The sequence below is a fragment of the Apiospora aurea genome (genome assembly GCF_038362705.1).
Source record: "Apiospora aurea strain CBS 24483 chromosome Unknown utg000009l_segment0_segment0, whole genome shotgun sequence".
Lineage (NCBI taxonomy): Eukaryota > Fungi > Ascomycota > Sordariomycetes > Amphisphaeriales > Apiosporaceae > Apiospora > Apiospora aurea.
The window spans coordinates 1394369-1421774 of NW_027117396.1; the positions used below are offsets into that span (position 1 = coordinate 1394369).

At 53.2% G+C, this 27406-nt stretch overlaps 5 protein-coding genes across 5 annotated transcripts; 4 read left to right on the forward strand and 1 right to left on the reverse strand.

Moving 5' to 3' along the window:
- Window positions 1-497: 497 nt before the first annotated feature.
- On the forward strand, window positions 498-1387 carry PG986_013541 (rRNA-processing protein efg1; the record flags this gene model as incomplete). Its single annotated transcript, XM_066849763.1, has 2 exons — window positions 498-819; window positions 888-1387. 2 exons carry the CDS (start codon window positions 498-500, stop codon window positions 1385-1387), a joined length of 822 nt encoding a protein of 273 aa, XP_066693906.1.
- Window positions 1388-2799: 1412 nt separating this feature from the next.
- Window positions 2800-8559, reverse strand: PG986_013542 (serine/threonine protein kinase; the record flags this gene model as incomplete). The annotated part of the gene is made up of 7 exons (XM_066849764.1): window positions 2800-3422; window positions 3463-3664; window positions 4292-4360; window positions 4554-4786; window positions 4845-6596; window positions 6716-7953; window positions 8300-8559. The coding sequence occupies 7 exons, from the start codon at window positions 8557-8559 to the stop codon at window positions 2800-2802; spliced, it is 4377 nt and encodes a 1458-aa protein (XP_066693907.1).
- A 6843-nt stretch (window positions 8560-15402) lies between these two features.
- PG986_013543 (F-box/LRR-repeat protein 2) lies at window positions 15403-17436 on the forward strand (the record flags this gene model as incomplete). Its single annotated transcript, XM_066849765.1, has 1 exon — window positions 15403-17436. One exon carries the CDS (start codon window positions 15403-15405, stop codon window positions 17434-17436), a length of 2034 nt encoding a protein of 677 aa, XP_066693908.1.
- An 836-nt stretch (window positions 17437-18272) lies between these two features.
- Window positions 18273-19957, forward strand: PG986_013544 (uncharacterized protein; the record flags this gene model as incomplete). The annotated part of the gene is made up of 4 exons (XM_066849766.1): window positions 18273-18308; window positions 18559-19275; window positions 19494-19675; window positions 19783-19957. The coding sequence occupies 4 exons, from the start codon at window positions 18273-18275 to the stop codon at window positions 19955-19957; spliced, it is 1110 nt and encodes a 369-aa protein (XP_066693909.1).
- Window positions 19958-23800: 3843 nt separating this feature from the next.
- On the forward strand, window positions 23801-25310 carry PG986_013545 (uncharacterized protein; the record flags this gene model as incomplete). Its single annotated transcript, XM_066849767.1, has 2 exons — window positions 23801-25052; window positions 25132-25310. 2 exons carry the CDS (start codon window positions 23801-23803, stop codon window positions 25308-25310), a joined length of 1431 nt encoding a protein of 476 aa, XP_066693910.1.
- Between the last annotated feature and the right edge of the window lie 2096 nt (window positions 25311-27406).

The window sequence follows — 27406 nt, forward strand, 5'->3', positions numbered from 1 at the left end:
ATGGCCCCGGAAGTGGCGGTGGGATCCGATGAGCATGGTTCTTTGACTACAAACAAATATCGAGCCTTATGAAGAACGAAACATGGCGCATATATTGGGCATCTTCGATTGAGCTGGAGACTTGCAGTATGAGAGGACTAATTGATCAATCCATCCACCGAACCGCAGGTAACTAGCGTGCTTGGTGTATGTACATTGGATCAATGTGAGTTTCCAAAGGGCGATAGAAGCCATCTCTCATTGGCCAGATAGAGCTGGAGCTCTGTGGGGCATATAGCGGAAGTAATTGCTACTTTTCTCCGGGTCCGCCAAAAAATTCCCAAAAGTTCAATGTTCCCGTCCATGGGCAAGTGCGATTTACATGCTGAAAGAGGCCCCTCCAGATTATCGCCAGTAAGTTGCAGCAAAATCACGAACAAACAACAACCAACCTCACTCCTGCAGAAAGAGATTTGCACCCAAACACAGCCAAAGCAACCCATCACCAGCACCTAGCCATGGCCGGCTTCAAGAGAAAGCATTCGGACGGCGACGCCAGAGAGAGCAAGCCCCGCGAGTATGTGCCTGGCTTACAGGCACCGAAGCGGCGCAAGAACAAGAACGGCAAAGTAGTCAAGGTCCGGCCGAACAACCTCAACTGGGTCAAGAAGCGCGCCAGAACCATCGAGCGCCATTTCAGGACCGGCCAGAACCTGCCAGCAGATAAAAAGAATGACCTCGAGCGGGAGCTCGCGCATTACAAGCAAAAAATTGAGGAGGCCAACGGTGGAAAGCAGAGGAAACAGATGATCAAGAAGTACCACATGGTACGGTTCTTCGGTAAGTCACGGCTCCCAACTTGGATCCTAATCTGCCTGTTCAGAAGCATGGACTGACTTTAGCCACAGAGCGCAAGAAGGCCGACAAGCTCGCCAAGCAAATTCAGAAGCAACTTGACGCATGCGAGGACGAAGAAGAGAGGAAGCAACTGGAGAAGGATCTTCACGTCGCTCAAATCGATGGCCAATATGCCAGGAACTTCCCCTATCTCGAGGCCTACGTCAGTCTCTATCCGGTCAAATCATTAGGCCTCACAACACAAGGCGGCGAACAACCAGAGACTGCGAGCACAGCAGCGCAAGCTTTGCGGAACGAGAGACCACCGCTGTGGCATGCGATAGAGAAGGCAACGGAAGAGGGCATACCCGCATTAATTGCAATCCGAGAGCGCGACATACACAAAGGGCATAATCGTAATTCGAAGAAGGCCAAGGCCCAGGCTGCTGCGTCCTCTTCGGCAGATGGCACACGAAAAGACGCGAAGATGAAGGACGCGAATTCTGCGGCCAAACCTGACAACGACGACGACGGTGATGATAGCGATGGTGGGTTCTTTGAGGGGGCGTAAAGAAGCGCAGTAAAGGAAGCCCCAGAACGAACTCTGTATGTATGAAGATCAATTGATACCCAACGCGCTCGGAAAGAGGCAGCCTACAGTTGCCATAGTCTATAAGTATGACCTAGGGGGCGAGTGGTGGTGAAGACTACGACGTCCAGGTTCAAGAGGAACAACTCCTGCGAGTACTACGATATTGGCGAATTCAATCTGAATTTAAGAGCCTGTTCTTCCCAATCCTACCCTGCACCTGTGAGGTGATGAACGGAATGCATGTAACCGTGTGTATAAGCCACTACTACAGGATGTACATGCGTGTAGCCACAAACCGGATGGAAAAAAAAACAGGCTCGCCTCGAGTGTTGAACGGCTCTGTTGGAGTTGGCCTGAAAGTTGGCCTGAAAGTTGGCCTCAAGACGTTGAGAATTCTGCCTCGTTGCCTACCTAACGTCCTTTGTTCGCATTCCTTGTTGGCGGATGCTTGAACAGTGAGTTGATGGTGGGCCTCTTGCAGCATGTAAATATACAAATGAGATGAGTGCCTGGTAGTTGCACTTGGATACCCATTTCCTCCCATAGTAACTGCACCAACTCATTAAAGCGGCTTAGAAATAATATTTATTGTTCTGCTTCATATATGGTCTTCCAAATTCGCCATAGCAATTTGCTTTCTTTTACTCAGTGACGACACATGCAGCCTGGTCGCCACGCTGCCATTGATAAAAGACCACCGCATCTCACTTTCTGGAGGTACTTACTTACTTGCTAAGGCTGCTACCAAACTCAACCCCACCAAGCAACTTTCATCAATATATAAGACATACTTCGCACCTTCTGATCTGATCTCTTCGTTTAGGAGGCAGTGTGACAAACTGGATGGGACCTTCACCGTGGTCATCATCGCGAGAAGAGAAGTAGAAACGAGAGAGTTGTGTCCCCCAAAATGTCTACTTCGTTTGGCGCCAATGTCTACAGCGACATCCTGCAATGGGTCAACATGCAGCAGCAGCTCGCGATCTCGGGCCAGCCCGCCACCATGACGGCCGCCCAGCACAAAGCCGTCAAGGACCTGCACCAGCTCATCAAGCCTCGGCCTAAAGTGACAGAGCCTGAGTTGGGAAAACAGGACTGGATCGGGTTGCTGAATCGTAAGTTCTTCGCTTATTTCTTTTTCTTATCGCCAAACGCCAATAATATGCTTGACCTTTTTTACTTACACGCTCCCCAGGCTACCGTCAAGTCAAGCCCGAGACGCATGGCATTCAATTCACCGATGAGCCAGTCAACGACCCCCCAGCGGCCCTGCGCTGGCAGTGCTTCTGCCTGATCGCGGAGCACCCGCAGCCCTTCCCGTGCGCGGCGCGGGGCGTCGACCCAGCCACGGGTCTCGTGCCGTCCTTCGCCAAGAAGCAGACCGCGAAGCACTACGCCGCTAGGTGCGCGGTCGAGTGGCTTGTGCAGCAGGGTCTCATGCCGCAGAGGCTCGCAGCAGAGGTTCCTGGTGCTGCCGCTCTAAGAGAAGCAGGAGCAGGAGCAGGAGCCTCGCCGCCGGCACCGGCGACGACAATGACGCGGCCACTGCCGGTGTCGTCATCGCCATCTTCGCCCGAGGCTAAGAGACAGAAGATGACGGCGTCGGAGCCGGTGGAGGCTTCGTCCTCGTCGGTAGTCAAACAGGAGCAACGAGACGTCGAGTCTGCTGCAGCAGCAACAGCATTGAATGAGGACGATGATAATGATGCGGTGGGAGGATCCTTCACCGGCACAGTGTACAGCCGGCCCTCCCTCATGAACACCACCGCCGTCGCCAAGATCCCACAGAGCCAGCCGCCCCAGCCGCCCTTGATAACCCTGTTCACCTCCTCGTCCGCCGACAGCAGCGCTAGCAACAGCAGCGGCGGAACGCCCATCGTGCCGCCCTCGGAGCCCCGCACGTCACCACCGGCCACCATCGCCAGCATCAACGCTGCCGCCCAAGAGCACAGCGGTGCAAAAAGGTCACGGCGCAAGTGGCCGAACTCTGCCACGCGCTGAACATCGGTGCTCCCTGCTACGAGGTGACGCCGGACCCCGAGAACCCGGCCTACTTCTCGGGCCATCCCGTCTTTCACTCCGTCCTGGAGGCCGGCCACTTCCCCCCACGGCACCGGCCATGTCGAGAACGTCTTCGGCAAGAGCAACGCCAGGGAGGAAATCGCGAGACGCGTGCTTCTGGAGCTGCGCAAGATCAAGCAGCAACGCGACGACATAAAGAAGGAGTTGATGGGGGGACTTGGGCCCGACAGTCGGCTGAGGAAGTGGAACATAATATGATTATCAGCAGAAATCAGCTTAGGAGTTTGCGCTTTGATTTTATCTCAGGGATTCATGCCCCCCCCTTATAGCGGTAGTTATAGCGGTAGTAGGGCTCTCATGATGCTACGATGGATATTTTGATGACTTGGACGTGGCGTTTTTCGGTCTCTGCAAAGGAGCTACATACACCTAAGGTACTTGTCCCCGTGTTAAATGAGCTAGGTAGATAGGGACAGGAGGCAACTTTGCAAAACACTCACGCTGCCGTAGACACAACCCCGATGATTGATGATGTTAGCATTAAAGCTACTAGTTCTGATCTGATGTGAATCTGGCCATGCTCATGTAATCCTGATCTCATGCAATTGCCAACGAGGAAATTTTCCTGTCCACCCCCTCCTATGCATCGCCTGCCGGCAAGCCTTCCAGGATCTTATGCAAAAAAACAAAACCAAGAAACAGGGAACCAAAACAGTCTATTCTACCGGGGATTCCTACAAATTCGTTATCGGTCTGGGGGATTCGAACATGTATGACTTGCTCATTCTCGCGAAGCATCCGTGGTCGTTGTAGATGTGCTCACTTTGCCTGCTTCTTTCCCATGTCGATCTTCCAACTCACTGCGCCGCGTATATGCTGTAGCTCATAGAAATCTGGAGAAACCGTCCATCGCGCCAAAGCACTGAAAACCTAAAAGCGGTCTTTCAGGGGTATCATCGTCAAATCAAGCACCTCGAGCGCCTTAGGCCCTTGCACCTTTGTTGTCCTTTCCTGCCAAGTATCATCCCCCCTCCAAAGCTCTTCTGTGTCGTCATGCTAGGCTCAACCCTGCTCAGGTGCTCATCGTCTATTCGTTCATTTGACACCAAGGGTGGTCAAGTACTTGCGTAATATCGTAACGCTGCGAGACGTCTCGGTTGAGCATGCATCGTATGAGATCGATACTCTCGTCGCTGATCGTGTAGGGAACCCGCAGATCACGATCCATGATCTCGTCGATGCTGTAAAACGGGTTCTCCTTGTAGATGATGGTGTAAAGAAGAATACCAAGAGCCCAAACATCTTGTTCTTTGCCACCATAGGGTTTACCTGCCAGGACTTCGGGCGCCGCATAATCTGCGAGATGGTTAGCACTCGTCTCAGTCACAGTAAGAAGGGATCAGGGTTGACGTACCAATTGTGCCCACGAAGACATCGAATGGCCCACTCTTGATGTATGCTGCACTTCCGAAGTCGATAAGCTTGGTGTGACCCTCACCATCCAAGATCACATTCTCGTCTTTGATATCACGATGCACAACCTTAGCTTTGATGTGAAGGTGGTGTACAGCTTTGGCCACCTGGGTAAAAATGCTGCGGCACTCGTCTTCTTCCATGTTGGCACGAAGCTCGATGTAGTCAAAGAGATCCATTCCCGGCAAACCATGAGGGACCATTTCGATATAGTAGTTGATGTCGTCCTCAAAGAAGTCTTCCATCTCCTGGATGTTGGGATGTTTGAGTCCGTCCCTGCGAAGGTAATCCAAGACGTGGATCTCTAAAGGCACTGTACCCAGGCGTCGGTCTCTGGTCCATGTGTCGACAAGGATACGCCGCTTGGTGACATATTTCAGTACGACTTTCCGGCCGTCCCCATACTTGTAGCGGGCCAACTTGACTTGGCCATAAGCGCCCTGGCCCATTTCCTCAAGTATGACAAAGTCGTCAATCGATTTCTTGCCTGGGTGCGGCTCGACAACTTGTGGCACGGGCATTGCTGGCTGTTCGGGTCTCGTAGTGCCAGTAATTTTAGCTGCTGCGGTCTTCGCAACCTCTTTGAGTTGTTGCGCCAAATTTGTAGCCGCCGAAGACTTGCGAGGCTCGTCTGAGTCAGACCCAACGTCCTGTGGTGTCGGCGCCGTTGTCTGTCCGGGAGAAGGCTGGTGCAATGGTGTCGCTGTGCCAGACAAAAGCGGTGTACCAGTTGTGGTAGCAGTCGTCCTCGGCGCATGGAGGTGTCTGGAATACGTTATCCATAGCGCATACACTATCTCCGGACCGTGTGCTGTTATAGCTTCCTCTATCGGAGAAGACTCGTCATCACTTGTACCACTGTCATGGCCGGATTGCCTCTCACTTTTGACGACTCGCATTTGGACGTCAATCTTGAGTGACGTCCCATCCCTATGCTTGGCTGGCAGCCCTTCGGGGTTGAGGAAATTGGTTGCGGCATCAGGCCGCCCATCTCGAACAGCGTGGAATGCGGCTGCTTTTCGGAAACTATGCTCAGGTATGACGATGCCATCATGCAAGTCCACACCTTCTTGCTCGATGAGTATTGTGACAATTCTGTCAAAATCTGGAATTAATGTGTTGATGGGGAGGCCCTCGGATTTCTCGTAGCCGAAGAGCGCGCCGCAGAAGACTGAGTTTGAGCTCTTGATCTTCATCTCCTCCGGCTCCACGACCACTATGCCCGCGATGTGAGGAAAACTTGACACACGTAGTTCCGTCTCGCCCATGGTCTGGTGGATTGTTGCCGGAATGTTGGCCATACCACTATTGCGGCAAGTGTAATATCTACGTTTCGCGATTTGCGCATAGTCAATAGCACCGTAGCGAGGATCAATCCCTTGGCGAGGTATCCGAGGTATAAGCCTGCCAACGTCCATACCGGGTTGCAGCATCTCATCGCCGAACAGAGGTCCGGTCTCGCCTCTGATCTTGGTAACGATGCCCTCTTCATCGAGAGTCAGAAAGGCGACATCCTCGTGGATCTCTTCGAGAACCCATATTAGGCCCACTCTCTTTTCTTTTACCCAGAGACTTGCTGATCCGGTCGCTCCATTTCGTTTTTGGATTGGCACCACATCACCACACAAGAGAACTCCTCTCGACTTCGACGAGCCGTGGCTGTTGTCAACCCGCGGCTTGGACGGCGTCGTATCTCCACTGTGGACAGTTTGCGCCCGGCGAGTTGGTGCTTTTGGCGGTTGCGACCTTGAATTGGGCTTACTCAATAACTGCGCAGTAATGCCGCCACGCCCCCTAATAGGCTTGATCCACTTGTAGGCGGTGGTGATGTGGGAGGGGTTTCTTGAGTCTGGACTTTGGACAACTCAGGTTCAGCGTGCGATAGTTTGCTCTCTAGCCAAGCCCGCCTTTCCTCTTGCACGACTTCCAAAATGCCCATCTTTCGAACCTCAGCTTTGGTGACACCAAATACAAGACAAGCTAGGTCATTGGCAGCTACAATGGTCCATGGAGGCTTCGATTCGGTGGTGAAAATGGCCTGCGCAGCAGGGACCCATCTCGTAGAGTGCCCATGCACCGTAGAGCCAAGACCTGGAGGACCATTGAACGCAGGCTGTGCCGACAGTATCGGAGATAGTAGTGCCTCGGGATACGCTGAAATTGTTGACGCAGCCTGGCCCGGTACAAAAGGCTGAGCCATGGCGTCCATCAGCTTCTGTTGCATAGAGACGGGAGCCACGTCTGTGTAGGTTCGTTTCAGACTAGGCTTTCTGGAAGATGGCGGCGAAGTCTTGGCGGTGGTCGCAGTGGCGGCGCTTTCGTTGGTAGGAGTGCGAGATGAAGCTTCGGAATCTGTCTGGTCTTTCGCCGTGGGGAGTGGTTTCGAGTTTTGTTCGTCGTTGGCCTTGGCAAGCGTTTCTGCTGCTGGTTCCTCCGCGCGAGCTCTTGTGTCAACGGGAGACACCATTGGAGTTGCATACGAGTCGGGGCTACTAGTTCTGGGAATGGGAATGAAGTCCTTTTCAAACACGTTGTCCCCAACCGCGTGAGCAGGCCCAGTCAAGGGGCCGGGCACGTAACTTGACTCCGAAGTTGATAGGTTACCGGCACTTACCAGTTGTGCCTTTGCCAGCAAATCGAGCATGCTCTGCGTCTCTAAATCGCCAGTCAACCTAGCCTGTGCGCTCGCCATTGCAGCATTCGATGCTGCGGCCCAGCCCATTTTATCTCTCATGAACTCTATCGATCGCTTCAGGACATTCTGGCGGCTATGAATGAAGTCTTCGGACTGGTGTGCGAACGAGAACGAGTGCAACGATTCGGAGGGGAAGCGTGAGAGATCCTCGGTGAAGCTAGGAGAGGCCGGACCGGATGATAGGCCTGAAGGCATCATGGAAATCATAGACGACGATCTCGGAATGCCAGCAGAGGGACTTCGGGAAGATGCAGCAGATGAAGGGAGGGTGGGAGTACGCATGGGTTGGTGCTGACGGATGCGTCGCAGACCAGACAGACCGAGGCCATGATCGTGGTCTGTTATGAGGGAAGACCTATACTTGCAAATCATCAATACAACATTCGTAAAAAGATATATTTATTTCTGTCTATGTGGCATTGGCATTGGCATGGCCAGGTGCGTAAGGCAATGGCCGTGCAAGACGTGGAATGTGACCAACGTAAGCAAATGCAGGTAAGGGACCTGGTGCATGTGATGTAACCCAGGTGTTGGAAGGACGGTGTACAGAGGGCTAACACAGCTGAACCAACAGGCACATGCCTGCCGCTCAAGAGTGCAGTGTACGGTGTGCTTCGGGGGAAGTCATGGTCGGGGTATAATCGTTCGGACGGGCGGCAGTGACAATGAGATGTTGGAGGGGGATGGGGACGTTTTCGCACCTTGTGACCGAGTCATAGTCTGCACTAAGTCCTGATCCCGCGTCGAAGGAAAAGCGTACTCTCGATGTCGAGTCCTGCTGCTGCCTCTCGAGGGCCTCTGCATCTTCCGAGACGACAGCGAGGTTTCCGGTGCTTCGGTTTTTGGGGATTTGCAAGGTGGGCGAGAGCTTGTTCCGGCCGCGGCCACGCTGTGGCTCTCCATCTTGAGGTTTGTCGTCGGAGTCGGCGCCTTTTATCGAACCATTTCCATCAGTGCCCATTCCTAAAAGCTGCGAAGAAAGGCAAAGTTCCTGAGGAGGGGTGCTGGGACCAGTGTGGAAATTTGCAGTTGCCGAGGGGAAGGTTGAAAATGGTGTTGGGAGTTTGTAGGTCTAGAGTCGCAACGATTCCAAAACTCACCGTGTCCCTGGTTCAACCCATGAAAATGTTTCATACTTGATCGCAAATAGAAGGTTTCTACAAGGAGGCCGCGTGGAAGCTCGAGGGAAGAGCGAGCGGGGGGCCAAGTAGTCTTTTTCAAGGAGGAGGAGGAATGGTCGTTGAAGATAATTAGGTAGGAGTCGATCCAATGGCGCAGGCGGGCAGGGCAGGGGGGCAGGCAGGCGGATTTGGCCCAGTCAGTGCACTGCAAGACAGACAGTCAGGCGGGCGCAGCACTGACGATAGTGGCGGCTACCAGGTGGTGGTGGGCGTGATGGGCGTCAAATGCGATGCGCGGGGTAAAGTGAAGTACAGAAGTAGGTTAGGTGCTTGGGTTCGTAGGTTAGGTTACTGCAGGCAGGTAATAATCTTCTTTTTAGTGGTCGGGGTGCCTGCGATGGAAGCCTTCCAGGAGGAATGGGCTGGTTGTCGTACAAGCTTTAAAAAAAAAAAAAAAAAAGCTGGTACTGGAGCTAGACGAAAGTAGTTCCAGGAATGGAGTCAGTCAGTCCCAGCCAGGTGATTCAAAGACGGGAGAAAGAAAGGTGCTCGCTCTCTTTTCGCGCTCAAGAGAGAGAGAGAGAGAAAGAGAGAGAGGTAACCTTTCGCGACCAGGCCAGGACAGAGCAGAAGAAAAGGACCAGACAGGAATGGCGGGCCTCCTCTGTATGGCTGGCAACCTCTCAAGCCAAAAACCGAGGATGGTCACCTGCTTGAAGGTATTTCTTATTACAGCAAGAAAAAAAGCCTGGTGGGCTGAGAGGTAAGTAGGTACCTTGGATTTACTGGACAGTATAGTGAATGTCCACGAATACGACAGACGGTAATGGTTAAGAAACAAAAAGTTTTCGAGGTTGTTGGCTCATGGATTCGTCTTGATTTTGTTCGTCTCATGGGCCGTCTCGGGGAGTAAAGATTTCCTGTCGGGGCTATGATTGGGCCCTCGTCATGTTAGTCAGGTGCTTAAAACTGCTCCGCGATGGGCTGTTGCTTTACCAACAGTCGGGTAGCGTGCGGAACCTATTCCTCAGACACGCTCGCTAGGACAGGGCTTTCCCCTCCCAATTTCTGAGCAGCAGATGCACTAAGGTAGGGGATCCGGTCCTTTGGTAGACTTGGCTTCTGCTTCGTGTCCGCTTGTTTGCACGTACAACGTAGTACAAGTAGTAGTAGTAGTAGTAGTAGTAGTAGTAGTAGTAGTAGTAGTAGTAGTAGTAGTAGTAGTAGTAGTAGTAGTAGTAGTAGTAGTAGTAGTAGTAGTAGTAGTAATAGTAATAGGTAGCAGCAACAGTATGGTTGTTTGCTTTGCTTCGCAAAGTAAAATATTACAGGTGCCGGTTTTTCCGTCGGGTCTAACACCGCAACGCTGTTGGGTGTGCTGCACGTGGAAGGATCAGTAGGTATTATGTAGTCCACGGCCCAAAAGTCTTGGGTTGAACAACACACGGCTAGAGCCGCACCTGCGCACCTTATAACATGAAAAACACGGAGTGGTTCCGTATTAATAATTCCCGGTCACTGAACCATAAATCTGCTGCTTGCTTGGTAGGTAATGCTTTGTGCGGGTTGATTACAAAAAAGAGGCCAACAGAATAGAGCCTGTGGCAAGACGGGAGGAGGCATCCAGCGCAGCAATTGCCCTGACAGACAGCAGTGCTGATAAGTAGGTCGCTCCTCGAGAAAGCAAAACGAGCAGTTGTCGGCTGCTTTCTCTGTGGTAGGAGATCGGTCTGCCTGCTAAACCGTCCTCGTATCGACGTCTTGCCTGTTCTATACTATTCAGTAGTCTCCCGTCTCAGTGGGGGAAAAAGTGAGGCTTGGGAAAAAACCGATGAATAAGTTGGGGAATCCAAGGTTTTGCAGTCCAAAGTGGAATAGAGGAGTCAGGCACAGTGAACCGATTTTTCTGATAGGATAGTAGTGTGTCGACTATATGTGCTCCAGAAAACAGTTATTATTAGGTCGAACAGGCAAATGTGTATGGTGGAGGTGGTTTCGAGACAGCAAGCAAAACAAGGCGCCTTTGTAGATATACGGGTGTCCATTCTCACAGCAAGCCTCTATTGCTGGCTCGCCGACAGCAACATCCAACCGAGAATCAAAGGCCGTCATCTTGTGTTATGATGTCACACAGCACGCCCTTTCGCGGGATGATACAGCTGCAAAGGGCTAGAGGTCTTCTTTCGTTCGGTATCATCTTCTGCTGGACCCGCTTCGCAAGTGATGCTAAGTACGTAGGGGTAGGCGCCTTCGATACTCCACTGACAGCCCTTCTCGAAAACATGCCAAGACGCGCGCCACAGGCGGCTTTCAGGGTAGGATCCAGATGGAGTTGATAGGTTGGGTCAAGCTATTCCGGTCCTAGGGGATGCAGCAGTACATCATTGCCATGGTACAGAGTCGTTCTGATTTGACCGCGGAACGTTGCTGCTGCAGCTGCAGTGTCGTTCAACACAGTCTGATGGGCGGCGACATTGCTAGATCCAATGAGCCGCTTCCCAATAAGCCAATCCCCCTCAAGCGGTTTGAGGAAGTGAGCATCATACTCAGTGGTAGTGGTGGGGGGGGAGAAGTCCAGCATGGCTCACGGTGGACGGGCAGTATGCGTTTTTATCCGAGCTGGCCTCGGTTGGTGGGGTCATTCTGATGTCTGTATCCTATGTGTAGCTGAACCTACTTACTTTGAGCAATAGATCTTCGCAAATATCATGATTGAGGCAAGTCAAGAATCACTGCAGGGTGATAAGGGGGGGGGGACGGACTCTTATCAATTTCGAGGTTCCGAGTGGCCGTTCTAATAGGAAAGGCGATTACTTGAGCAAGTGTTATCGGCAAACACCTGTGGCCAAATGTGGCAGGGGTAGCTTCCTGGTATGCATTCCAGCATTCCAGCCATTAGCCTTCCCTGATTGCGTGTGGGCGTCGATAGGATTGTATGAAGGTAATTTACTATGATGCAGATAGAATATCAGGTTTAGAAGACCCAGATCACCTACTACAAGTATGGGGACAGTTGGTGTTTCCTGCCACCCGAGGCCACATGTATTTCATGCTGAGTGCTCGTTCTCCGAGGGGATTAGTCAACCCAGAGAAGTGTTACCTGATAGTGCGAGTACGAGGTCCATTGTCGCTTCATTGCAAAGACATAGCTATGTTGAGGCATTAGGTTTTGTCGAGGAGGAGGAACCTCTCCGGTCCGATGTATCAGTACCATTCCTCCGTCTTACTGCTATGCTTTCGCCGAATTAGAATTACTAACAAGAGAAGTTTGCATGTTTACCGGGTATGGTATTCCCTCATATCAGTGCAACACCCCTTTACGAACGCATAGAATTAACATGAAATATAAATAATACTATACGATTGCACGTGCATGTTAATAGGTTACAAGAGCAGTGTGCAGTGTATCATTCTTGGCTAAATTCTATTTGGGTTCATTTCAAAGAAAGGGCGCAACCGGTCAGTCAGTATAGTCTGATATATCGTTCTACTACTATGGCAGAGTCTCTACGGAATATTGTCCTGATGTTGGGCCGTCAAACACTTGTGATAGCCTGCCTTTAGATGCCCGAAAGTTTGTTTACCCTTTTACTAGAGCTACCGTCTTCAAGGGCACCCACGCCTTCGTAATGCCCGTCCTAAGCTCCATACCTACTCATTGCGAGTCAAGCAACCAGGCCAACCGAGCCGTAGAACGCCATAGGTTGACATCCTCTATATGGGTCGTTCTACGACGTTGCCGGTTATTGTCTAACTCCCCTAACCACGTACCATTTGCTAGGGGTAACAGAGTTGACCTATCCCGTCAAGGGGATACTGCAAACCATTGGAGCGGTCGAGGAGTAAACAAGCACGAGTCATTTGAGCCAACAGAGAATTTGTCTATGAGCAGGTAACAGGAGCAACAAGCATGTTGCCTTTAGCGGTTGGCGTTGGCATGCTGTTGTGTAGTCCCAAATTTGCCCTGGCGAAATTCGCGCCGCCATTATACTTAGTATGGAGGGCTTGGTGGAATAGAAACCGCGAACGGAGCATTGCCCCAACATATATAGTAAGCCTCAGCAACTGCCTCCGGAGCGAGAGAATCCTGTCGCATGGGTTTGTGCCAATGAGTGAGTGCATGGAGCACTTGTGCCATAGACTTGAACGAATCGGAGATGTAGTCTTCGGTGGTCTCACACAAATACGCATGCGCAACAACCGAGGCACCTTTACCATTGCATCAACCAGTGTGTTCAAGTATACTAACATAGGAATGATATATCATTAAATTTGAGAGAAAACCCCGAGCACTCACATACATGTAGGCGATCTTTTCCCTTCTTCTTGACACTCAGAATGTCCTTATCGGATAAGTAACGAGAGAGACGCTGCCCCCCCTGCACGCCTATTCGCTAGGATGGAGCTAGCTGAGAGAAACTGGAGGCTTCTGCTGCCCCCAGCTTTTTCTGCAACAGCCAATAGTCAGACAGCCCTCACCGATTGCGCGCCGCCCGCAAAGAAGCATCATACTTCAGTCTAGCAACTCAATCCTTCTCAAGACCGAAAACGAACATTAGTGGAATACATGTGGCGGGTTTCCTGGCTATCGTCGATGGTAGGCTGGCTGCCCTTGCTAGCCTTGTTGCATACTGCTTGCTTCTAGGAGCGACACACAGTGGCATTACCCAACCAACGCGGGAGGCTGTCTCGGATATATCCAAGCCAATGTGGCTTGCTCGAGAAGCAGTCTCATAGGCTCGAACCCCCTTAACTTACTTACGGTAGCGCATCTGTACGAAGGGACCCCGTTGACTTCTTTCTGCAGCCGGCTGCATAAAAGTCCCACCACCCAACTCTAGTGCTCCGAGCTCAGGCGCTGCCGAGGAAATATGGCTGAAGATTCATCCAGGCCATTGTGGGAAGGTGACGGGTCTTGTTGGGTGCTGTTTCGAAATCCAGCTGGGCTGGGCCGTCGCTGGGTGGTCGCTGGGCCGTTTAGAAAGCCAGGTGGCAGGCTCGTTCATATGATTTTTGGCACAAAGCCGCGGGGTTCCGAGTCCGAGTCTGCAGTGTCAGCATTGAAGCATACCTATCCCATCAGAACAGCATGGTGGGCCGTACTTCTTGCCGAACTGTTTCCTTTCGCACATTATTCAAGCTGATAACTCTGTGTCCCTGGGGAAAGTCAGAAGGGGCCCTATCTTGAATGGTGAGACATGGTTTAACTGACGTTACTTTGGTCGACGTCCTGGTGACAAGGCCCTTATGCAAGTCACTTGGTCTGATAAGAGCAGAGGGAGATAGGGACAGCCGATGGCCGTTCCGGGCAGCACGCGTGATCCAACCCAGCCTCTTCCTGACCATCTGAACAACTGCCTCCCTGCTTCTCAGCTGGACAAACAGAGTAGCTGGATGGGGATTAGGATTAGCCAGCCGGGTCGCTGGACAAAGTCAAGCGCACATGTCGCATCACATTCAAAAGATGGAGGGTGGAGGGCGAGAAGCGCCAAGACACACACCATGCATGGAACAAGAACATTCCTTCCCCTCCGCGCCCTTTGGTGGGAGACAGGCCTGCTACTGTACATATAGTAGTAGGCCTGCTAGGCCTGGAGCCTGTAGCCTGTAGGCCGGCCCCTCACCGGGAAAAACAAGGGTCTCGGCTCACTCCCCCACCATGGGCGTCCCTCCCTGGTGTTGCCCCTCTATTGGATCACTCGTGTGTGTGTTTTCCCCACGATAACACCCGAGATTCTGGATGGTTGGATGTTTCCCGTCCGAATTGTATGGTCAGATGGGCAGGAACGGGGCCGTTACCTGGCGTTCCACCAAATATTGCCATGTTGATTGTACGCTTCTCGTGATGAGCCCATGGCATCCTGGGAATCATTTACTGATAACCCTTAACCCTACCGCTCTGCTTTGCTTCCACAGAGCTTCGGCACAGTGTGTTATGGACGGGTGTGAGAAGCCTTATCTCGAACCTGTATGCTGGCATGCTCACTCCCTCGTACATATAAGCGGGCGAGTCAGCTGGAAACCTGCCGACCTTCGCGTTCGAACCGACCGAGTCAAATACTAGAGCCCAGTAGCTGCCACGCCAGACTCAGCACGAGCCCGAACAAGAGACAGGCAGCTCGTTTCCCCGGCCCTGGCCAAGCAACCCCCCGACCATTCATATCTGTCCATCAGTGGATCTGTTTTGAGGTCTTTTCACACGCTTCTGGCTACTATATATCCATCTGCTACTACTAGCTGTCTTCCCACGCTCCACCTGCACCTCGCCTCGTCGGACTTCTCAGCCTCTAGTTTATACAAGTCTCAGGCACCCCCGACTTTCTCCATCCTATCTTCTCCTATAGAACGGCCCCCTCGTTCATCTTCCCTCTATCTAGATCTTCCAGGGAATGTTCCTGCATCTAGAAACCTAACCGGGACAGCGCTGGGAAACACCGACAGCTTTTGACTCTTTCGTAAACGTCAATCATTCGCTTTTAGACTCGTTCGCTCTCCAAATACACACAACCGCCCCGCTTTCCGCCCAGGCCGGTCCTACCAACGACAGCATCATCTACTGCTGCCGGTCCACAAGGGAATGCTGCTGTGAAAGGGCCCACTCGGTTGATTCTGTCCTTATCAATTGCCTTGGACGCCTTGCTTTTGCTAAATCACTGTGCATACTCCTGCTCGACGCAGCAGCTATGGCGGATATCTCGGCTGATACGCAACCGCCTCCAACCAGCCTGGTCGAGGGGCTGGTGAACCCGGAATCGCCAGGTGTAACTCAGCCTGAGGGTCCTATCAAAGGAAAGCGCCGTCAACGGCTACTGCAAGAAATCCAGCGTATCTCTTCGTCTTCTTCATTACGCCAGTCGAAACGCTCTCGCTCATCTCAATCACCCTATGCTACCCGGGGCAGCTTGTCTTGCGTCAGTCTCTCTGGAAACTCGCCATTTGCTCAGTATCCATCGGGTGCGGCGTCTCCTGGATACCTTGCCCATACCTCTCCCGGCACGCCGACGACCGAGTTCCCCAACTTTGGGGAGTACGAGACACGACATGCCGTGCGAAAGCTTGCACATGGATCTACGCCATGTCTGACGCCAAGCTCGATCGCGCTGCCTGCCGACTTAATCACAGCCCGCTCCCGCTCCGGCACTACGCGAAAGCCGCCTTATGACTTCTGGGCTAACATGCCTGACGAGATTCGGGTGCAAATATTGTCCTACTTGGAACCAAAAGAGCTTGTCCGCGTGTCTATACTCAACAGGGACTTCCACAGGTTTTGCTTTGATGGCCAGTTGTGGACCAACTTTGACGCCTCCGACTTCTACAAAGATATCCCTGCCGAATCGCTGGTCAAAATTATCACTGCGGCCGGGCCGTTCATCAAAGATCTCAACTTGAGAGGCTGTGTCCAAGTCGAGCACGAACGCAAAACAGAGGTGGTGGTTAGGGCATGCCAAAACCTGATCAACGCAACTCTTGAAGGCTGCCGGAACCTCCCAGGCGCCACTTTGCACTCTCTGATCAAGACCAACCAGAGACTTGCAAATCTCAACCTTACTGGCCTCCCTGCAGTGAGCAACAGTACTTGCAAGATCGTCTCTCAGCACTGCCCGCAACTGGAGACATTCAATGTGTCCTGGTGCAAATCAATGGATGCCAAGGGCATCAGGATGGTGGTTCTTGGCTGCCCCAAACTTCGAGATCTACGGGCCGGGGAGATCAGGGGTTTTGACAACCTAGAAGTCGCCAAGGCCATTTTCGAAACGAACGGCCTCGAACGTCTAGTCTTGAGTGGCTGTACGGAACTTAACGATGAAGCACTGCGAACTATGCTTCATGGTGTCAGGCCTTCTGTGGATATACTTACAGACAGGCCGATTGTACCGGCTAGAAAGCTGCGTCACTTGGACTTGAGTCGCTGCAAGAGCCTGACCAACCATGGTGTCAAGGCAATGGCCCATTTGTTACCAGATCTCGAAGGGTTGCGACTCAGCGGCTGCAATGCCATAACCGACTCTGCACTTGAGCCCATTGTGGCCAGCACCCCGCGTCTTACTCACCTTGAGTTGGAGGATCTGACTGAACTTACGAACGGCTTCCTGTCCAAGCATTTGGCTAAAGCTCCGTGTGCGTCAAAGCTTGAACACCTGTCCGTCGGCTACTGCGAGAACATCAGCGACACAGGCATGATTCCGGTCATGAAAAACTGTACCAGCCTCAAGAATATTGAAATGGACAACACCCGCATTGGCGATCTTGTACTCGCAGAAGCTTCCGCCATGGTTCGATCCCGTGCCGCCCGCTCATCAACCTATGAGTCTCGGCCGTATGTTGGTCTGCGCTTGGTAGTTTACGATTGTTCCATGGTATCTTGGACTGGCATTCGTGAGGTGCTCTCTTGGAACGCCGAGATCCGTCAGCCCTCGGGGACCACAGCAACCTACCCAACCGAGATCATCGGGTTGAAGTGCTTGTACAGTTGGCAACAGACTGTGGACCAGCACACGCAGAGAGTCCTGCGAGGCGATTTTCTCGCTGCTGGCAGGCTGGAGCGAAAATGGACGGACTATATGCAGGCCATTGAGGAGGCCGGTGCGGGTGGGGCCGGCATCCGCCGCAGGAGACGAAGGGCTCGGGAGGCTCAGCAGCTGCATGCCGATGAAGAAGGCGCCGGTGCTGGACGGCGGCGCGCAAGGACGATGGCAACGTCTTGTGCCATCATGTAAAATGGGCAAGCCGGCTGACAGCTTTCACATAAGCCGGTTTGTGGCGCAACGGGGCGAATCTGATACATAGGGTGGCTATTGGTTTTTGTGGGATTTTCTTGATGAGCGTTAGGCAAGGAGTTATGCTGTACAGGAGGCTGTTTCTGGAATTCCTCATTCTCTTGGAAGACAATTTGTACGGGGTCTTTTCAGGGTTACGCATCTTAGGTAAGTAGCTATGGAGAGTTAGATTGTTCTTATATGAGCTTCATCGCCAGTCGCACTTGGTATCCTGCTATGTTATACTGCCGTGCTCTTGTCAAGCTGGGAAGATGGGGGCCTATATCGATACGACTTACTACATGCGGACTTGGAGATGCAAGTTCATTGGCTGAGCGGAGCCGAGGTCCGATCCCTTGTATTCCGCCCACGTGATCCACTTCTAAATGAACTTCCAAGGTTCTTCACTCCTGGAACGCGGAGGCCGCTTCGCTTGCGTCGACGTTAGATGGACTGATGTGTGTTATCTTCCTCCTGTCTTCGACACTATCACTTGCCACCATTATCCTCATCAGGGGCGCCGACTTGCACCTTGATTACAGCCCAAACGACTTGGGCTTTCTTCCTTGCTTACCTACCTACCTAGAATAGCAAGCCGCTACTACCCATCCCTGACCATGTTAGTCGAGTTCATAGCGCAACCACAGCAACTTCCAAGCCTGCCGCAAGCCTCTCCCGCCTATCAAACGTATCCCGCTCTGGCTTCTCAAAACTGACATTGGCAACAAAGTTTCAGTGGCTTCGTGTGAGCTGCTTTCTGGGCTGGCTTCCTCAGATCAACTTGGCTCCCTTCTCGGATGTCTTTGGAGGTCATATACGTGACCCGGCATGGGGTAGGTAAGACGATGGGGTCGTAAAGAGTCCATCTTGGGTGCATCCGTTCATTCGGTCGGTCGTTCATCCAGCCGCAGAAGCGCTGCATACTTCATTCACTCCTCATGATTTCCCCAATGTCTCTCCATCGTTTCTGGGCATTGCTTACCAAGAGCCCCTGGCTGAGACTAATGCGAGCCGCTACATACGAAATGAGCTGCCACCAAGAAAAACATCTGACCCGATCGAGAAGCTGACTCCTTTGGGCAGTTTCGTCCGGCCTTCAATGTCGACCCGGCCACTGGGACCTACTCACTGGCGATCCGGTCTCCCACTGGACTGCCCACCGACCCTCCCCTGACTGCGTATGGCGCCGATCAGGCCAACGATCTGGCCCGGCACTTACTCAAGGTCGATCCGCCAATCGATCAGGTCTACTCCAGCCCTTATTATCGTTGCCTGCAGACAATCTCCCCCTTTGTGGCAAGACTAAAGGAGGGCGCTACTGCAGCTGCAGGTGATGGGCGCCGCCCTCAACCACCGTCGATCGCCCCCTCTCCAGACCCAGGCCCAGGGGGGTCTGGAGGGGAAGGAGGGAGAGAGGCAGGTGGAGGGATCCGCGTAGAGGCAGGCATCAGCGAATGGTACGGGCTGGCGCCCTGGGAGCACCCTACGTCGGCGCCCCTGTCCGAGCTGACAGCGCTCTTCCCCAACTCCGCCATCGACGCCAGCTACACGTCCCGCGTGGTGCCCCCGCGGCACGGCGAGTCCATCGCGCAGCTGCACGAGAGGGCGGCGGCCGCCATCGCCGCCCTCGTCGAGCAGAGCGACCGCGAGGGCGCCAGGGCCATCGTCCTCAACACCCACGCCGCCGTCGTGATCGCGCTGGGGCGGGTCCTGACGGGGCGCATGCCGGCCAGCGTCGAGGAGGAGGACTTCAAGGCTTTCACCTGCGGGCTCAGTGTCTATCGCCGCCGACGGCCAAGGGTATGTCTAGCAAAAAGCTCAACGTATGAAGTTACACAAAAGCAAAAGCAAGAGCAAGAAAAAACCAGACCAACTGCTTGCCGCTCTAAAGCAACTGCAAGGTTTCTTTATTGCTGTTGTTTGACTCGAGGAGACTTGCATATGGGAGATTGGCAATGGGGGCGACTGCGTTGGCGATCTGGGGAAAGACAGCTTGGCTAATATGCTTGTGTGTATAGTCGCCGCCCGAGGCAACAGCGGTGCCGGAAGGATCTCGCGTCCCCGGCGGAGTTTCATCCGGGTCGATCCAGAACACCACCAATCACACGACCTGGGCGGATGGGTCTGGCGTTGGTGGTGGCTGGGACTGCGAGGCAGATTCGGACTGCTCTTTTCTGCAAGGGGGCGAGGAGCGAGGATGGTAAGTGTAAAATTTCTGTTTACTCATCTTGTGTTTTCGTATTTTCTTATTCTGCAACCCCCGATGGTCCAACGAACGAAAGACTTCCGCTAACGTTACTCCTCCAGGCGATTTTCCGGTGACGAGGACTTCGTGTCGCTTGGTAGCAGAACACTGGAAGACGCACGCGCAGGACTCGGTGTCGTTGTCGAGAAAGGGGGTGGTGGTAGCAGCAGCAGCAGCAACAGGCAGCCCCAGAGTGGTGATGACGAGACAGGGAATAACGGCAAATCCAAGCTTTAGGGCCTGAGGGCGCTGCTAAGATGATGGCATAGTTGAGGCCTGTTCCTGTCTGCCCTGTGCATTTGGTGACGTGCCACCGCGGAGAGCGGGAGGGAGATCAAGAGAGAGCCTTGGTAGGTAATCATATGTCTCCGACCGGCTTTTCCCGATTCATCCGTGGCTTGAAGGGCGGACATGTACGCCCGCTGACTGGGATGTCCTTCTTTTTCTTTGGTCTCGTGATCGAGGTGCATTCTGTAAAGCCTAGGGTCCAGGATCGAAGAGGGCCTAGTGGTCGATCGACAAGCTGTCACAATAACGATTATGTAGTGGGTATTATGACAGGTCGCAAATGGTCCTTTAAGACAATGCAGCCGACAGGGGGACTAGTTCATCTTCTCATCTCAGCTAGGAAGGATATCTTCGTCCTTCTACATCCATCCATCCATATACAATAGCGGCAAGAGCCCCGTTTGCGACCGAGACAAGGACTAGGCCTCAGGGGCCAAAAGACAGTACAGTCCAATGGCTGCCAAAGTAGCTCTCTGCATATCAGAACGTTTCTTCCCCTCCCACATCGAGGTAGGGAGGGGGCACATCATATGATGCTATCGTTGACAACGCCGGCGACGATACAGTTCGCGAACCAGCCTGGTCCCGCCATATGTCACATTTACCATCGGCGTTGGGCTCAGTCTCTTCTTCGTTTTTCCTGCGGGCGTTGATGGCAGTTGGCTTTGACTGGCCGGACCGGATGCATGGGAACGCCTCGTGGTCCACGATCCGGCAAGCTGCCAGCCAAGCTGCAGGTCATTCTATTCTGGCCTACACTACACTGCTTCTTGCGTAGTACAATTTGTCTCGGCTTTTCCTTTGAGGCGCTATCAACCCCATCCTTGACGGGTTTGTTTCAGCTCTTGACTTGTTTGGTCCAGGTCGAGGGGCAGGAGGTGGGTAGAGGTGCCGATCTATGTAATAAGATCTGGGCCGAAAAGCAAAAACATGGTTTCACAATGGGCTGTCATCCACATACTTGGTCAACACACTTACAGGGGACAGACGTGAGGAGCGATTATGGACCACATCTGTAAGGATGTACCCCGCCGTTTCCTGCCGTCTCGACTACGGGTCCTCCGATTGATGGTTCTTTGCTGCCCATCTACTTTTGCTTTTGCGAGCTTCTTGCTCCGGCGGTGGCACTAGTCCTGTATTGCCATGTTCAACCCGTCGGGACCTAAAGGTCGTACCACAATCTGACCAGATGGCTGGCAGGGGAACATTGGCATCGAGCCTGGTGGAGATGACGATAGGAGCTGAATGAGGCTCGGGGTGGACCTTGGTTCTCGAGTGGCGGCAAAGTCTTGTATAACGTGCAGCAGCGTTTTTGCCAGCTCAACCTCCCAGGTGTCTAGTGTTACTCCATGCGTATTGGCAGTACCAGTGAGAGGTGCGGTGCATTGGGAGATTGGAGCTGCTTTCTTCTCTTTCCCCATGCAGTGAGGACGAGTAGCGGGCTTAATCATCGATGGGGCTGCGTTTCTTTCCATGCTCTTCTTGCCGGCCGACCAATTGAAACGGTGGGAATGCCTACATCCAGGACCGCGATCCACGCCACGTTGCCTTGCTGGTTCGCACTTTCCCAAACTTCCGCCCAAGATGCTGGCCTTGCAGAAGTGAATGGAAGGCCAAGATGCACACACACACACACTCACACTCACACTCACACACACACGGTGTCTTCCGTTTCCGGACCAGAATAGGCAACCACAAAGACATTGGGATGCATCCAGCCGGTCACTGGTCATCGATCGCGAGGAAGATTGCTTTTTCCCGCTGGCGGGATTTGACGATCGACCCATTGTCGCGAGGACTGGAGGTCTGTCTGTCTGTCTGTCTGTCCGTACAACTCAGACAGTGCCATAGTTCGGTACAGCCAATCTCGTGCTTGCTGGCGGGGGGAGGTTGATTAATTCTACGACTTGTCAGAAATTGGGCGGCGGGCGTCACCACCCAGGCCCCGATGCCTCACTAAATCCTGCTTGGCTGCAGATAATCTTCATTGGAGTGGGAGTGTATGACGAGAATAGGGGACGGGGGGGCGCGACCAGAGGAAAATGGGAGAGGGGCGGGGGAGAGGAAACCGAAATTGTCCAACCTCCCCGTCAGCCCGGGCCGAGTCTCGACCACGTCCAGACGTCTAGACCTCCTCACTTCGACTGGCCAATAATAGGGTCGCCGTCGGCTGCGCTTACGGGAGCCCTTGCCGCGCGCTTTGCCTGGCCGTTCGGCTGTTGTATTGGGGCTCAACTTTCAAGCTGTTGGTTGCACCGACATTCACACTTACATCCCAGGGAGGGCTTAGACGCTGTTCGGCCAGCAAATTGCGAAATGAGCCACGGTCCGTATTCAAAGGTCTTGCCGCCCGGGTCGCCCCTCGCGGGGGCTGGCTGGCAGCAAGGCTCATCTCATTATGTGTGTGTGTGTGTGTGTGTGTGTGTGTGTGTGTTGTCCTATCACCTCCTCGGGCTCGAACCAACTGCATATTCTTCTGCCCACCTCCCCGGAGCCCCAGAGTCGCAAGAGGTTGCAAGAGGTTGCAAGAGAAACTCCGGCCCGTCTTTTTTCTTGCTCATTAGAGACACGCACACATATAACCCGCATACAAATGCTCCCCTTTTGGGGACATGTTACCAGGGCTGTGCCATGTCTATGCGCCATCCTATTGGTTACCGCCAACACGGGCAGCTTTTCTACAGGCCATCCATCGCCCATCACATCGCAGGGTCAGCATTCTCTGCACAGTGTCAGCAGCTCCGGCCTGCCACGCAAAGTGCGGAGATGGTATGATCGGTGAAGGCATAACAATCCTGCAACGATCTCTGCGCTCCTGCTTGGCTGCGAAACAGGAGGGGGAGGAGACGAGAGCGGAGGTGTGCCCTGTTATCGTGGTTGCACTGCACGGCGCAACGCTACGGGCAGCGGGTAAGGATCATGCAAACAGCAATAACCCCATATCCCAGAAATGACGCCCGTGGCTGTCACGTACACGGGACGGCGTTGGCAGTGATAAGCATGCCCAAAAATGTGCCCGCTATCGAATATCTTGCATGGGGGTGGGAGGTATCATATCGACTTTGCCATCCAAGACAAGGGTCCTCCTTTGGCCCAAGTCTCTACCCCCTTGCGTGTAGAGGTACATGGATCTGGCACATGCTTACTCGCTTGGGCGTATAAGGCCGTCTCTCAACTGCGGTGTATCCACGACTGCTTGTAGGTAGTTCCTCCGCGCAGCAACCTCGCCCACTCCTCCAACGCCATCCTCCCGCCTTCGATGCTGGTGCAGAAAGTGGCTCACCCTATCCAGAAAAAGAGGCTGCGACATTTCTGGATCATCAATATATTTCAACAGAGATGGGCACTACTGTATATGCTTTTCTTTTCCCCCCTCTCCTTTCCCTGTTCCCAGTACGTACCGCTGGCAGATCTCGAGCCTGAGTGGGTGGAGAGACAGCACCACTACCGCTGTCATTCGGCCGTCTTTGCTTGATTTTATTTTTTTTCCCCTGGTCAGGTCAGATTTGACAGGACAGATGGGCCCTCCAAATCGAGATGCACACCCTCTATAGGCGAACCTTCCTGTCGGTAACACTGTTGGCAGTCTATATTAGACACTGGAGTCTGCCAACCCCATTTGTTCCACTTCTGTCCCTCTTCCGTACCATACCACACTTGTTGCTCATAAGTCCTCCGATTCCCTCATCATCCTTCATCTTATCTATCGGTTTTGATGTTCTTCATCGTTTGAGATTACCCTCATATTGTATTGTACACTCTTGGCAAGCTTCCCAGCTCTATCTCTGCGACATGGCGATTATGCTCTACAGCAGCTCAGCCAAGATGGGCGCGGATTCCGTTCTACAGAGCTTGCCCCAGCACTCAGCTTCTTCTCTCCGCCCGCTGGCTCTGCAAGCCATGCAAAAGGTCGACGAATCCAGTGCGGTGCGAGAATGGAAGCTCAGGCGTGACTCGGCGCTCTCCCACGATTTCTCGGATAGCTCGTCCACAACCCCCGGCTCGACACAGTCCTGCTACACTGAGTCGGACGCCGCCTCGACAGCGCCCTCCTCTCCTCGCACACCACGACGGAGGTCGGAACTCGCCGAGTTGAGCTTCTACGCCCTGCCGCTGGACACAGCCCATCATAAGTCATCACCACCATCGGCTCGGATGCATTCCAGTCCCGGACTATCAGGGCTACTACAGCCGGCTCCCTCGGAGCAACAAAGCACCTCCTTGCCTGGGCCTGCTCAACTCCTTAGCTCTGTTGCAGGGACGCCATGTTCGTCACCCAGCTTGGAAGCCCAGCATGACCGGCGCAAGAGCTCGACAGATGTGTCAGTAGCTGGTAGCGACGCCAAAGGCTCTGCCCTGGATCAACTTACAGACCCCATCGCAGCCGAGGCTCTGTCACGGCTTTCACTAAGCTGCACTCTTCATCGGAAACCAAGGCATCGCGTATACAGTCGCGGGCTGTTCAGCCGCCGCAATTCTGCCCTTAGCTCGATGGAGCATCACCCAGCTCGCTTTATGAAAAGAGAGAGCTACAACAGTCATCCCTCAGAGTATGGTCGCTGTCACGTACTACGACACGCCATTGGCGGATACGTCAAGAAGGAGAGACACCCACCTCTGCCACCTCACCGCGGCGGCGGCGGCTGTGGCGGGAGGATAAAACAGAAGAACCAGGGCCACTGCAACAAGCCCTACCCATGGGAACAGACCTGCTGGATTCGCTACCATTTCGAAGACCTGAAGCAGCCTTGGACCATGGTCGAGGAATTATTCGACCAAGAGTTCCAAGACCCGGATTTTGAGCGTACCAGGCAAGGCCTGCAGGGCTCCTTCTATCGCCAGAACAAGATGCTGCCGCGCCTTGACCAGGTGTCAGAGCGGTACATCGGCATGCCCAACGGACACATCGCACTCGAGGTCGTCAAGAAGCGGGACCAGAAGCACCGACGGGAAGGCTTCTTCAACTTTGTTAACCTGTACCCTGAATGGGCAGTGCAGTTCACTTGGGTATCGGAGGAACACAAGCAAGAAGCAGCTCGGCTTCGTATGTACTCTCCTCTCAGCCTCCAATTAAGGAGGCCACCTATAATATCCCATCCAGCAAGCTGACTTGATTATTTCAGTGGATCAGAGGTTGCAGGACCAAGAAACGATCAAGCAAAAGGCCATCGACGCCGGCCTATGGGTCAAGGACTTAGGCAAGGACGAATGTTCCTGCTGCGCGCCGAAGAAGTGGCTACCCAAAGAAGAGGATCTCCAGCGAACACAATCTACCACCCCTACTCGCCGGCAAAGCTTTTAGTGGCCATGCATTTCTTCGGGGCCGTACTCGTTCCAAGATCTATTTTCTTCGCTACTACTACTTCTTCTTCCTCTTCGATTCTACCATATGTGGCTGCTACTAAGCACATTCATGTCTATACATATTACAACCACAACACATGTCCATCTAGGACCAATGTGCTGCCTTCTACCACACACTATTCTTATTACGACGACGAACGCGAACTTACGAAAGAAATTTGGAACTTATTTTGCTGGCGGAGAATGATGAACTTCTTGTACTACTTGGGCTTTTGGGGGGGTATTACGGGCGCTTGAATATTCGTTGGTTGGCTACTGATTTTACGGGTACACTTCACATTTTCTTTTGTAAAACTCTAAAACAAGACTCACTCGATGCGCGAGGAATCACGCCAAAGAGGAACGGGTAATCTTGTCTGGTTTCTAGCATGGCGTCGTTGGTCCAGGGGGGAAAGGAGATAACGGCCCCCTCTTCAAATTACGAAATAGTCGAGCGATGGGAAAACGGTGGTAGTGAAATGAGCAGTTGGTTGACTTATCATATTCATCAAGTATGTGAAAATACAATACGAAAAAAGCGAACGGTACAACTACAACTTCTCCTCCAGATCCCAGACGGGATGGCCTAGCCAGAACAGTAACGAGCAACCTTCAACACCGCCAGCCAGTGAACGGCAAGCACTGTGAAATGTGCCAGACCAAGAGCCGAAATCTGACCCGCAGCAGCAGCGCCTCTGCAGCGGTTAGCAATCCAGTCGACCATGCCATACCCGGTCACGGTCCCAGGACGCACGGGCAGGGCAAGTCAGCCATGCAACAGTCATGAATGAGCAGGCGGCAATCGTCCCTCCTTTCCCCCCAGGTGGGGATTCTGCCCTATGGCCGACCCCCCTGTCCGTCAAGGCTTAGGACGATCTAGGGAAACCCCATAACGTGAACCCCGATATATGGCGAACGGGGCCCTGTCTTCATGTTGGGCGTTTTCCTGAAGCAAGGAGTTTCCCAGGTTTCTCCCCACTGGGAGTCATTCCCAAGCAAATAGGCGGAAAGAACAACGCCAAGTCCCTGCCTGAAGAGCCCTCGCCCAAGTAGCCATAAACCCCGAGAACAGGGAAAGAAGGGCAAATGGAAAGAAAACACAATACAACAACCAATCGTCGCCCGTCCGCGCCGCTCACACAGCCAACTTGACATTTTCGACGCGAATCCTTCCATCCTTGCTGCCGGGTCGCAGGATCATTATAGCAAACTCACATGCCCTCGACTCAGCCTACCCACCTACCACCTGCTGTCCAGTAGCTGTCCAACCATGAGCTCGCAGCTCCCTTTCTTCACCTGGCCATCGCTACCCACCCATCATACACCCCTGCATACCACCTACCACTGCTTCGAAAGATCCCATGCAGGACGTTGACCGTCGACCGTCGACACACACCCAACCACAAAAAAGAACAATTCCTTTCTTTGACTATTTGGCCCGATGGAGAAAGAAAAAAAACACATCCACCGGAATATATCAGAATAAGCGAGCGCGACCCTCCCCATTCCCATCCTTCCTTCTGCAAGACAGGTTTCGGAACAAAACCAACACGGCTCTCCCATAGGGCTGCCCGGCGCAACCCTACAAGGCGCCTTCGGGGCAAGTTGCTCATCTGTAGACCTGCTGCGTGCTGCGCATTTTTCGCTTTTCGAAAGGGGTTGCCCGCCCGTCTGCGCGCCCCCTTCGGCCCGGGGCTCGCACACCGCAGCTCAAGGGCCGGACAGAGGGGGGCCAAACGGTCTGTCCCCAACCTATCGACCCGAACAGTGATGTATGTATGCATCGAATGGAAGCGAAGTTAGATGGACTTCCAAGGAAGAAGAAGAGGAAGAAGAAGAAGAAGAAGAAGCCCGTGATTGACAATGCAATGCTGGGGCTATGTACCTACCTACCTGTCCCATGCGACCCCCCTCTCCCAATGCAACCCCAAAAGCTCGACGGCACGCGCAAACATTCATTCACTCATGCGCGCAAACAATTGTGCCCTTTCGCAACCATATTACTTCGACTTCTGTTTCTGTTTCTCCTGTACTGCTACGGAAAAGCAAACGCTC